This window comes from Nicotiana tabacum, chromosome 17 (genome assembly GCF_000715075.1).
Source record: "Nicotiana tabacum cultivar K326 chromosome 17, ASM71507v2, whole genome shotgun sequence".
NCBI lineage: Eukaryota > Viridiplantae > Streptophyta > Magnoliopsida > Solanales > Solanaceae > Nicotiana > Nicotiana tabacum.
In genome coordinates this window covers 148,367,926-148,381,079 of record NC_134096.1, presented here as the reverse complement: position 1 = coordinate 148,381,079, position 13,154 = coordinate 148,367,926, and the positions used below count along the sequence as shown (strand labels likewise).

Here is a 13,154-nt window from a genome sequence, read left to right as displayed (position 1 = left end):
GGACAGAGAGTATTTTACAATTATTTTATTAAAAGATATATTGTCCTCGACAGTTGGAATATTTATAAAATCAAACCAATTAAGTCAATTTATTAAATATATAAACCAAATCAAAGCAATTGAGTCGATTTTCATCGATTCGCTTTTTGTCGGTTTTATTGGGTTTTCGGTGTTTAAAATTTTTGTTAAATTTTCTTAAAGTATGTTAAACACATTGTCAAACACATATTCAACCGACTATAATCTAGCATAATACTACCATGCCAATTACTCTTTAAGAAAATCTATCATTTATCAAGATATATTGATGAGAATTTTGAATTAAAAACTAATGAATAATTTATGGATCCAATTAAAGATAAATTATTTTTAATATGAAATATATTCTTGAACTTATCAAAACAAAGACTACAAATCCAACTAGAAAGTAAGAGCAAATATCTAAATTACTATTAAGACAAAGGACTAGATTACAAATCAATTGTACAAAAAAATAATATATGTAATGTAAAAAAATTTATGATTTACCCAAAAATATGCATATATATATATATGTAATTATTATTTTTAGATATGTATTTATATAGTCAATTTAGTTTATTTTTTAATTATTTTTTACTTAAAACCAAATCAAATCAAAATTTATTGATTTTTAAAATTAAAAATCATAACAAAATCAATTTTCTTCTTTAGTTTGAGTTGATCTTCGATTTGATTTGATTTTTTCATATTACCTGAACGCGTCAACTCAACAAGGAGGTTAAAATTTTTATGGTACTAGATCTACATTTTAAAAATTACGATAATAATGGAGTAAATTATTCCTACAATGTTCAAATACTACTATGTAATGTTCAATAAACTACAATTTCCTCATAGGTGGGGGCATGGTAAAAATGAATTAAAAAATAGATTTGGGTAGCCATAGTGGAGAAAATGAATTTAAAAAAATAGAAAAGAAAAAGAAAAAAAAAATTAGTGCCATCAATGGAGAGAGAGGGGCACATAGCAGGTCTTATTGAAAATGCAAATAGGTATAGCGCTTTTGTTTAGAGCACTATGCATTAAAATGCAAACACTGTCTTAACGGACAAAAATGATGTTAAAGTATAACGCTTTTTAAAATAGCGTTATATATAGAAAGGTTATCAATTTTTTTTTCACCTATTTCGGTCTCTTGTGTCCAAAAGATTCACACTTTGGTTCTGGACTCTCAACCAACCATTATTACCATCTGTTTTATGGGAAAAAAACAGTGAATTGTGACATTAACCAGAGGGAGCAATATATCCTCTCCAACCACAAAATTAAATAGAATGGAAAAACTTTATTAAGAAAAAAAACCACAACTTTGTGGCCAATTAATATGCGGTCCAATATTTTTCTAGAAGCGTTGTGAATTGTGGCAGCTCTCTTATCTGCCCATACAAATATAATCTGTTGAAAGGTTTTAGATAATAGAGGCGATGTCTTTGTCTTTCCTACATTTATTTTGGAACATCATTAAGTTCATATGGTTGAAAACTCGATTCTTATCATTTTAAAGCTCTGTACCACAGCCAATTCATGAGGATACGAAAACTATGTAAATGGCAAGCATTTTTACACAATTTTGGATAAAGATTTAATTAGACGTAACAATGACTTCCCTGTCCTTATCATTGGTTTTAAGGCATGTAACTCCGCCATGTGGCTTGCTACAACTTAAAGAACATGAAGGTAGGAAGGGATTCGATTACAACAGCCCATGTGAGAGGATAGGCAGCTCGTCCTTTCTTTGATTTTCCGTACCCGTTCTCTTTCCAAAATAATTAATGTCAATATTGGAAATAATGAAATATGATATTAATAACACCTTTTATGTACTTCCATTATTCCATATATGATAATATTAATTATTTAAAAATAAGAAACTGACATTCAAAATTCACATAGCTTGACTCTCACAATTCAGACTCTATTGTTTTCTTGTTAAGAAGGAAGGAAGTAGTAACTATGCTACGTATATGCAATATGAATGAGTATATAATCTTCCATACGGTGTAGTTCCTTTATTGTCCGAGACACCACTCTCAAATTTCCTTTCATGACCAAATTATCAAACTGGTTGGTGCAAACGAAAGGGAAAGTGGAAATCGCCGGGAGTTATAGTGGGCTGAATAAAATCCACTAATTCTTAATCAAAGATTTCTACTTGGAGCCTTAAATATAAAGGAATTCTGGTATGGAGCCATTTTCTTTTTAATGGAGCTTATTGTCACAACCCGCACTTTGGGGTTGTGACTTCGGCCAAGAAGTGGTGAGAAAAGGCTCTTCTGATTGTCTGACGTAGGTCTATCTACTCGGGCAACTTGGGCTTTTTAATTTTAAGCATATATAAGGGGGTATAGGTGATGAAAGCTCCGGCCAGCCTCCCCCATACGTGCTGCCACCAAGCCGTATTGAACGAGCTACCTTGGGGGCAACCTCAAGGGCCTGCCTGGATGACTCAAAGGAGTGTCCTAGGTATCCATACGAGTTTGGGAACTCTATGGACGGCACAACGCCTTCGGGCTAGCGTTGGGCACCAAAGTGGTGCTGGAGGCTCGATGTGTGGGACAGCCAGCCCCGCGGGCTGCCGAAATGTTGGAATGAGACCTTCGTGCTGATTGGATATTTGACGCACCTATCTTAGGGGCATCATGTGTCGACTTGTGAGTATGGCATCGGTTCAACTATGCAAGCAAGGGTCCGTTGGCCTACACGTGCAGTTGTGGGGCGACACTGCACTATTCGGGATGAAAGTGTGTCGCGAGGGCTATGTATGGGCATGGCACGAAAGACGCGCATAATAATGGCCAAGTACTAAAGATTGCCTTACTCGGGCGAGGCACGAGCTGGTTGCGGATGCACTAGGCAAGTGTCAAGCTAGAGGATTGGGATGTGCACGCGGGAGCGATGCTCAGTCTTGGGCGAGGGACAAGACATGTCCTAAGCCAATCCCCCAGGGCACGCGTGGATAGTGATCCTAAGATGAAGCGCCATGACATGTCTAGGGCCAAGGGTCTAGACATCTTACGGGCGGCACAAGTTGGGGCAAGCCTACGGGCGAATCCCACCAACAGGCACAGGATCGTGCTTGGGAATCCTGGGATAGGAAACAGGCTGGCCTGCAGTGAGGGGAACTGCAGGCGCCGTATGGGCGAGCAGGTGCCGCTACCCAATATAAGGATTTGGGCCCGTGACACTTGGTATCAGAGCTGATTAAGGCCATACAATGCCATGGCACAATGTCAAGGCAAATGTGGAGATGGCGAATGCATTTTGGATGTTAGTGGGGAGATCATGTCAAAGCAGAGATTGATATTCATATGCCACCAGAGATCGAGAACCCGATACTGCTGGTCGAAGAAAGAAATGGGTGATTCCATTGTCTTTCGAAATTCTAGGGTGCTATTGAATGAGGTGATATGCCGATGAGACGAATGGTCAAGAGAAGGTCATGTTTGCCAGGTCGTGCAACCATATTGCAAAAGAGTGGGAGCCATGGACTATAAACATTCGGCATGATCATAGCGGAGATCTTGCCAATGATGCGTACAACGCATCAGTTGAGTGTCTTTCCTTCGGAATAGACTTGTGAGCTGCTTGAGGGCATTGCCAAGGTGAGGAAACGAATTCGAGGGTATAGCGAAGCTTCGGAATTGGGCGAGTTTCCAAGTTAGAAGGTGTCATCATTCTGGAAAGGGGTACGCCGAATGATCGGAGGACCGTTGAGAGTCCAAGTACGAGGCACAACCGAACCGGGAAGCCGTGCTAGCAGGACCAAGAGAGTACCTGTCTATAGGGCGAGTATTGAAGTACTACCGGGAGCATTGGGTACTTGATGAGGAAGTGACAGTTGGAAAACAAAGAGCTTTGTTCGGGAATACGGCGATGCTATGACTTCGAGAATGTAGTACTCACCAAGAGTCGTCCCAAGAGCTGGCCGAATGCCAAGTGGGACGACAACACTAAGAAGTATCCTCCACATTGAGTGTGGGAGGATCCCGCCTATGCAAGAGGCATAAGGGCGAAGTTGTGGGTCCTGAAGCCAACACATCCTCAAGGTACTGAGGGCAAGGAAAAGCTACGGGAGCGAAAGGCTATGGGAGCTATGCCGGAGGCGTTTGAAGGCTATGTGAGCGATTGAGCTACTTGAGCCGCGCCAAAGAGTACGTTGATGTGCTTACCTGTGAAGGAAAAGCTTCAGACGGACATAAAGGTCGTGAGGGTCATAGTGTGATTGACTAATGTGGGTCAATCACAAAGTAAGACACCAGAGGGTGCAAGTGCGGAGGCACTTTCCAAGTGAACACCGAAAGGAAGTGAAGTGCAGAGGCACGCTTGGAAGATACTTGGGGGAGAAGTGCATGGGGCACGACTCCTTTTTGAGACAGGACTTCGAGGAAGTCCAACCCATATGACCAAGGGAGCCGAAATGTACATACCTGAGGGGGCAGACTCCGGGATGTCGTAGGCCATGATGTGTCATCGGGGACGATGACATAATGAGTGTGGGAGGATGTCACAAGCCGCAATTTGGGGTTGTGACTTCGGCCAAGAACTGGTGAGAAAAGGCTCTTCTGATTGTTTGACGTAGGTCTGTCTACTCGGGCAACTTGTGCTTTTTAATTTTAAGCATATATAAGGGGGGTATAGGTGATGAAAGCTCCGACCAGCCTCCCTCATACGTGTTGCCGCCAAGCCGTATTAAATGAGATACCTTGGGGGCAACCTCAAGGGACTGCCTGGATGACTCAAAGGAGTGTCCTAGGTATTCATATGAGTTTGGGAACTCTATGAACGGCACAACACTTTCGGGCTAGCGTTGGGCACCAAAGTGGCACTGGAGGCTCGATGTGTGGGATGGCCAGCCCCGCGGGTTGCCGAAATGTTGGAAGGAGACCTTCGTGTCGATTGGATACTTGACGCACCTATCTTAGGGGCATCATGTGTCGACTTGTGAGCATGGCATGGGTTCAACTATGCAAGCAAGGGTCCGTTGGCCTAAACGTGCAATTGTGGGGCGACACTGCACTATTCGGGATGGAAGTGTATCGCGAGGGCTATGTATGGGCATGGCACGAAAGACGCGCATGACAATGGCCAAGGACTAAAGGTTGCCTTATTCGGGCGAGGCACGAGCTGGTTGCGGATGCACTAGGCGAGTGCCTAGCTTGAGGATTGGGTTGTGCACGCGGGAGCGACGCTAAGTCTTGGGCGAGGGACAAGACATGTCCTAAGCCAATCCCCCAGGGCGCATATGGATTGTGATCCTAAGATGAAGCGCCACGACATATCTAGGGCCAAGTACCCAGACATCTTACGGGCGACACAAGTTGGGACGAGCCTACGGGCGACACATTATGCAACTTCAATTCGAATTAATCAGCGTCCAACGCGGGTATGAGATTTTAGCGAGAAAAGAGGGAAAGTGGGGCCATCAAATTTTAGCGGCGGTCTGCGGCAGTGAATGCAAATGAGTCTAGTAGGTCCTACTTGGTTCGTTTAAAAACATTTGGCAGCATTTAGAGGCGACATCTGCGGCGAGATATACCTACCTTTTGGTAAAAGACATGGTGGAGTGGTGTGTATCACAAATTCACAAAGGTATCGAGCCCCCAATTGGCCCTACACTCACCAGTAGGTGATCAGATGCTGAAAAGTTAGTGTAAATGATAAAGTGATGCCAAACTTGTACCATATTCGCCAACGAAACCACAGACAAGAATCTGATACCTTCTTAACCCTCTTGGATTCAGTTGGTCATTGTGTACCTGCTAGGCCTACAGTATGAGGCTCAAATCTTCTTGCTTCGTTTCAGGTGGTCTTCTAAAGGACATACACTAATCAAATTCATATCCCAAAGACTTGGATCAGTCAGAGGTCAAGCAGTATCGCATATCATCTTGAAAATTTATTATTAGAATAAAAAATATTGATTTGAGTTTTTAACCAAAATATCCTTCGTGATCATACTTGTCCGATATGGCCATTTAAGCAAATAGGTTTTAGCCATCACGGTCCAGATATTAGAAACCAAGCGCTGGAAACCAAATGCTTATTTTCTGTGTAAGGTGAGGAGCAGAGGAAAAAGATGAAGCAAGCATAACCCAATACAATTTTTGGGGAAAACATGAGCATCTCTAACTCTTGCTTCTGTCACTCTGAAGAAGCCAAACTTCAAAGTGTTTATCCGAAAAATGGATAGAATTAAATTTGTACGTAGTTCTAAGGATATGTGGTATAGCTTAATACAAACCGTAAGGATAAATAGAAATATCAAATATAGATTGCAAAGGGTGCAACGTAAACAATGTTGTAAAGAAGATGATTTTTAGGACTGAACAGGTTGAATCAATTTATGAAGCTTAAAAGAACAACTCTTCACTATAGGAGAATATGATACTTGAATTACAATGTAAGTAAAAAACTTGGTCCTTACAGAAATAATAACCATCCCCTTTATAGTAGATGGATCTTACTTTAGATATAATTAAAAATATATAGTGGGAGACCCGTGATAAATCCGTTTTTCCATAATTCCTGTCAGGATTCTCTCCTCTAATGGGATTGCAACGGCTCTTGTCTATGAGCTCGATATTGACTCGAGTTTTCGGTCTTGACTCGAGCTCTCGATCTTGACTTGAGCTCGATTCTGACTCGGATCCTTGCATTGATTCGGGGTCAGTATTGATCGATCTCTGAATCATAAGCTCGATAACTTTACTTTGCATCATAGTTCGATTTGGATTCGAGCTTGACAATGATATCGAGCTCGATATTGATCGGTCCCTCGGGCTCGAAGCTTGTTTGTACCACCTTCGGAACCCATCTCGAAGTCTTACTCTGATCTATTATGTTTTGACCTCGATCGATCGTACGAATGCTGAAATCTATTTCGACTGTATACACAAAGTAAATAATAAATTCCCTATCTGATCAGCAAGTCTTCAACAGTTCGTTTACGGTTTTCAAGCTTAATAAGTTCCGTTTAATTCAATATCAACTATCAAGCTTTAATTGTAGTGCATTTTCTAATTCTTCAGATTTCTAGCATGATCATGTTGCAAGAAATGATAGTGTTTGTTTATTTGGGCCTCCATTTCAGGCAATTGGAAAGCTTACGTGTTCACTTCTTGATAACATGATTATTTTTTCGATATATAGCAACTTCCGTTAGCTGTGGGACCAAAACAGTCATCGACTCAAATATGAGGGGGATAGTTTAGATTACATGCATAGAAGGTCAACGGATAGTTCAGTAACTACAACAACAACATACCAGTAAAATATCACTAGTGGGGTCTGGAAAGGATAGAGTATACACAAACCTTACCCCTACCCGGAAGGATAGTTCAGTAACTGTTTTGATTAAAAACTCTTGTTAGTTCTGGGAAAACCCATTAGATTCTGACACAGAATTCACCCAAAACATTGCACAAATCTTTCGTCCAACCATCAAACACCAAAAATGTTAAGCCATACCAAAAAGAGCTCTAAGGATATTTTGTCGGTTATTTCTTGTTTTCTAGTTCCATTCAATCCGACGTGAAGCTCAAGTTCTTTTATAATTACTTATTAACAGGAAAGTATCTTCTATGGGACATTTATTAGTTTTCCTCAAAGGGTCATTTAGAGGATCACCATACAACATATGATCTCGAACTCCGAGGAAGTGTTCATTGTGGTAGTGACATACCTTCGCCCTTCCTTTAACTGGCATCAACGCAGCAAGTCCAGTGGTATCAGCTGTTGCTACTCTTAGCAAAACAAAATAATAGTACTCAATTGATTTCTAATGAATGCAAACTGAAAAGCACTACCGTGCAGGTTTAGTGAACGAATGTTAACTTTTCCGTCAGCTGAAGAAATCTAATCAAGAGTCTGTAGGCAAGCCGCGTCTAAGGGGCAATAGCTCCTCCAAGCCTGCAAAGTTCACAAAGAAAACGTTCCCTCCAACACCAAGAACTGAAAAGTTATATGAACCATTTCACAGTCGTGCTAACAAACCCAGAGCAAATGCTTTATTTATTTTCAAGGAACTGTACATGTGCAATAGCAGAAATATGCTTTATGTATCAAAAAGGAAAAGAATATATGAGATATTCACAAGACAGTAAGATTGATCTCCTGATTCCTTATTTCCCTGTATAATAAGCACACCTTAACCAATTCATTGAGAACTCATAGTTCTGATGTGGAGTCACCCTCAAGACTATGAGACTGATTTGAAGAAGATGATGCTCTTTCAGCAGAAAAGTAAGACCAGGTTAAGACAGCAGAGCCTAGTGTAATTGTTGCAGCAATCGACCCCCATATCCATTTCTTCTGCTTTCTCTTCCTTATTTGCCTAAGACGCCGCGCTGTCTCTACACGGTCCAACAGAAACAGAGAAACTGTCATTCTCCCAAATCAAAAGAATCTGCTGGTTGATATCTTTCCAACCAATAATAAAGCACAAAAAAATAAAAAGGTCACTTGTACACAAAATTAACCCTGATGAAGCGCAGGTACCAAGACTACATAATCAGAGCAGCAGCCTGAGCAGTTGTCACTCGGGAAACATAACTAAATCTGTAAGGCCTTGGATGGACGCACTCAGGACGGAGCTTCAGTATTACGTACGGGTTCGGATAAACCGAGTAGCTTTTGCTTAGATCATGTATTTGCATTAGGAAATTCATTAAATATGTAAAACTATTTAATTGTGAACCCATTAAGTGTAACTAATGAGCTCTGGGTTCGGTAGCAAGTTTAGAACTTCAAATCCTGGATCCGCCTCTCAAATCAGAACTAATCTACTCCTGATGTAAGTCGAATGTTAGCAAGGAAGTCACTAACCTCAATATTGGTCTTTCATAAACTTCTGCAAATCGGATGACATATGTGCATACAATCTAATTTGATAGATAATAAGCAGTCAATAGGCCTTGCATCTTAGTATTTTTCTCTCTTGGTTCAGAAATAATTGTCCTACTTTGACTATCACGATAATAGATATGAGAACTAAAATCAAGTCTATATTTAATGTTTGCTGAAGGAATGTGTATTGGCCATATGCCATGTTATTCTTCTAAGAAAAGAATACAGGAAAAAACTGCATTTATTTGTGTAAAAGTGCACAATGAAGTTTGGGTGTAAAATAACCGACAGCCCAAGACATTATTCTGGATGCACTAAAGACAAAACATAAGCTTTTGGCATGGAACAGTGGCGAAGACATTTGCAGTTCATAGGAAACCACTAAATTACTATGTTTATTTTGGGCCCTGTCTTGTTTCTCGGTTTCAATGCTGACAGGTGAATTTGCAAATTGAACAGAGTATCTTGTCTATAAAATAGAAGATGCCAACATAACTTCTAATTCTTGCACAAATCTCAAATAAGAGGCAGTTGCCATTGGCTCTAACCAATATCCCTATAAAACTATAGTTAGACTAAGTAAGAAAGGCTGAGGACCTAGTTGTTACCTATCAGCATACCTATCTAGTGGAAGCAACAAGCAAAGATGGATAGAAACAGAAGTATAAACAATAAATGAAAGTTCTCATTAAACATTTGTCTAAACAATGCCGAAAGAACATGCATACACCTATATTGAATGTGCAACATAACATGGGCTCAAATTATAAGTAGTAACATGGAACATAAACTCACCTAGAGCTTCCTGATTCCTCTGTGACATCTCTCGATTTACAGCTTCGTAATAATTCAACTTGTCCCATAGTCGAGCCATCTCAATGTTCTTTGACTCAACTTGAGCCTCCATTTCTGTCTCCACCTCAGCCTTTGCTATTCCCCTTCCAATGGAATCTGATACAAACCGAACGATGTGGACTTGTTGAAACAAATCTTCCACCTGATCATCTAGCTGTTCATTGTCCATTCCCTCTACAGCAACAGGACATGGAGGGAAGTTCAACCCCACAAGGGATAACTGTTCACGAATCCTTTGCCACTGGGTTTGCATATTACTTAGAGCTTCTTCTACATGTTTTCGCTTTTCAATTTCCATTAATAAGCTCAATCTTATTTCTCGCAGCTCATTTTCAAAATCATGTGTAGGTATCTGTGGCCCATTCTCTGAAGATAGTTCTGAGGACGCGAATAAGGAAACCAAAAATTGTGTCATAATCGAATTACATTAAGTCGTGGTGATAACATTCAATAGTCCATTACTTATTAAAAGGAAAAGGAAAAGGCACTCAATCGTCAAGGTATTTACATAGAATACAAAAACTTGCATAGTTGACTGAAAAATGTAAATCCTACAACTATACATAAGGGAAAAGACATGAAAACCAAGTTGACAGCTAGGAAAAAGAAAAGGAAGAAAAAGCAGGTAGCAAAGAAAACAGTCAAACCATTAGTGGAATAGGAACAAATAAACACCTCAGTTCAATAGAAATATAAGCATAGAAAGACATAACCATGAAAATTATCAGAATATGAAAAGGTGACTACCTTCCCACGCATCATAAAATTCTCCCAACGGAGTCATAGCACTTACAGAGCGCTGCAATCCACCGTTATTCTCACTCTCACCATTACTCTTGACACTCAGAGATTCCTGGGGGTCAAAGAAATCATCAGCTTCACCACCTCTCTGCAAATTGAATGCAACAGACTTCAACATACCATTTTGCCCAGCTGAACCATTAGGCAAATCTTGGTGAAGAAGATCCCCATTACAGAGGTCACTCACTTCACCACCATTAACCAGGTTATCAGTAGTGCCTAGTAAATTATCCTCTTTCGCACAATTAACTGTCTCCCTAGAAATGGAAGAATCATCAATAGATGTACCGGGGAGCTCCTTCTCTGTGTCTGTTACATTCTCATCTATCTTCTCTCCATCTAGAGCTTGTTGTTGAGTGCCGAAATCATCTTCGGCGAAACTCTTTGAAAGCCGTGGACCTCGACGCTTGTGATTGATTATGTAGGGCGATGGAGGAAATGATGAAGGAGAATCTGGAAGTGGCGTTAGCTTGGGAGTTGTGTATAGTGCAGGAGATATTTGAGTCCAGTGGTCTTTCCTATCTACTATGACAGAGGACTTACAATTTGTACCATCCAACTTTACATTAGACTCAACAGTTTTTCTTTCTAGTTTTGAAATAGAACCGTTCTTGCTCCTATCAATACTTGAATTAGGAGTGTTGTTCCTCCTCGCAAACTTCGAGTCAGGAATGCTCTTGGAAGTTGCCATGGATTTTGAGCCCCCGGATTCGATTAATCTATCCATAGCTATTGCTGTATATGTCGGCATGGCTTACAATACCAGCAACACCTATACAAAATAACAGAAAAAACGTAACACAACAAGCAATTAATTCGTTTTCCATTAAGAGTGCATAAAAGCATATATTAGCAGATAATCAGAAGATGAAAGATAAGTAGTAGCATAAAAGAAAGGAAATTGAATTTGTTCCAAGCTCTGATATTAAAGACTAGGCAGAAGAAACTTCAAAGGCAAGTCGACAAAATATATAAATACTGAGATTTCTTAATTCAATCTTCGAATTCTTATGCCACAAATCACGACGACATCTCAATTCACCTCAATTTTACTTATATGAATAAAATCAATATGGCTAGCTAAACTTATAAATCTATTCATCCACACCAAAGAAGAATCTATAAAAAAAGGTTGAAGTGGTAATTATAGGCCCAAATGATCAAATTAAACGTGTCAAAGCTTCAACAAACACACATCATAACAGCAACATAAAAATTTCACAAGAAATGATTATCTCATACACCAATATACATCAAAGAGATAAAGAAAGTTACCTGAAGATGGGAAAGAAGCAGAAGAAATGAAGAAACCCTAAGGGGAGAGAAGGGGACTCAGGAGACCATTAAGGTAAGGGGAAAGAATAGAGGCGAATTCAGATTTTGAGAATCGCGAATTCGCGAATGTCAAAGGTCATGATATTTTGATAAAAAGCAGAAGGTTCAGTGTGGAACACGTTTCCATAGATGAACGCGAATTCGTCTCCTCTGGCCTTGACCCTGACCTTTCGGACAAGGCAAAGAGCCTCCCCAACCTAGAGCCAAAGTACACGGAATGCTTCTTTCTTCCTTCTTTCTCTGTGTGTTTGTTGTAGTATATTTTGGTTCGCGTGGTTTGTGTGTTTATGTTCCTAATTTCTCTAACTTTCTGGTGCTTCTCCTTTCACCACCTCGCCCCGCAGAATCAAAGGCCTAAATGCAAAGAGAACCTCCCCACTTTATTCTAAACTAAGACCCCGTTTGTACATAACAATTTTTTTCACTTTTTTCTAGAAATTATTGTTTGACCATAAAATTTTTAATTTTAACTTAAAAATAAATTTTAAAATTTTTTGAAAATTTAAAAAACTTTAAAAAAGCTGTTTTTCAAAATTTTTAGTCAGATCACCCATAAAACTTTAAAAACCATCTAAAATTATATTCATATTCAAACACAACTCTAATTTTCGAATATCATTTACACTTTTAAAAAATTCACTTTTTAAATTTTTTTTTACAATTTTTATGTCCAAACGACCACTAAGATTTTTTTATTTAGTTACTCGTCGTACCATCCAGAGGCCCTCTTTTTTTAATAACACGTGTAACCAGAATTTGTATTGGTGATGCTACAATTAGATTTATGATCTCACCTGCGAGAGACTTATTATTATTAGAGTAAAATAAATTACACCTTAACCCCCACCTCGGGGTGTCAATGGTTATTTAAAAATCGAATGAACCGAATCGCACCGAATCGATTTTTAGGTTTTTTTATTAAAATCGTTGGTTTTTTTATAAATTTATAACCGTACCGAAAAATTAGGGTAGATTTTTTATTTTATTTAAAGAACCGAAAAATATCCGAAGCATAACCGAATATATATATATATATATATATATATATATATATATATATATATATATATATATATATAATAAAAAATTAAATTTTTGGTCTTGGGCCTTGGGCCTTCAGCCTTGAACCTACAAGTATTTAATATCTCAAATCCCTACTTTTAAAACCTAATTTTCCTACTAAGAGTAAAGAGTCTAAGACTGCTTCTATTGAAATCAAAGTTCTGCCATTGTCCTTAAGTTAGCACTTAGCACTTAGCAGCAAATCACAAAGCACA

General features: G+C 39.2%; 1 protein-coding gene across 1 annotated transcript; it reads right to left on the bottom strand.

The window, feature by feature from the left end:
* Positions 1-8,026: 8,026 nt before the first annotated feature.
* Positions 8,027-12,255, bottom strand: LOC107803824 (uncharacterized). The gene is made up of 4 exons (XM_016627613.2): positions 11,818-12,255; positions 10,489-11,314; positions 9,682-10,119; positions 8,027-8,393 (listed from the first exon to the last, which is right to left on the bottom strand). Exons 2-4 carry the CDS (start codon positions 11,291-11,293, stop codon positions 8,209-8,211), a joined length of 1,428 nt encoding a protein of 475 aa, XP_016483099.2. The 5' UTR covers positions 11,294-11,314; positions 11,818-12,255; the 3' UTR covers positions 8,027-8,208.
* Positions 12,256-13,154: the final 899 nt, after the last annotated feature.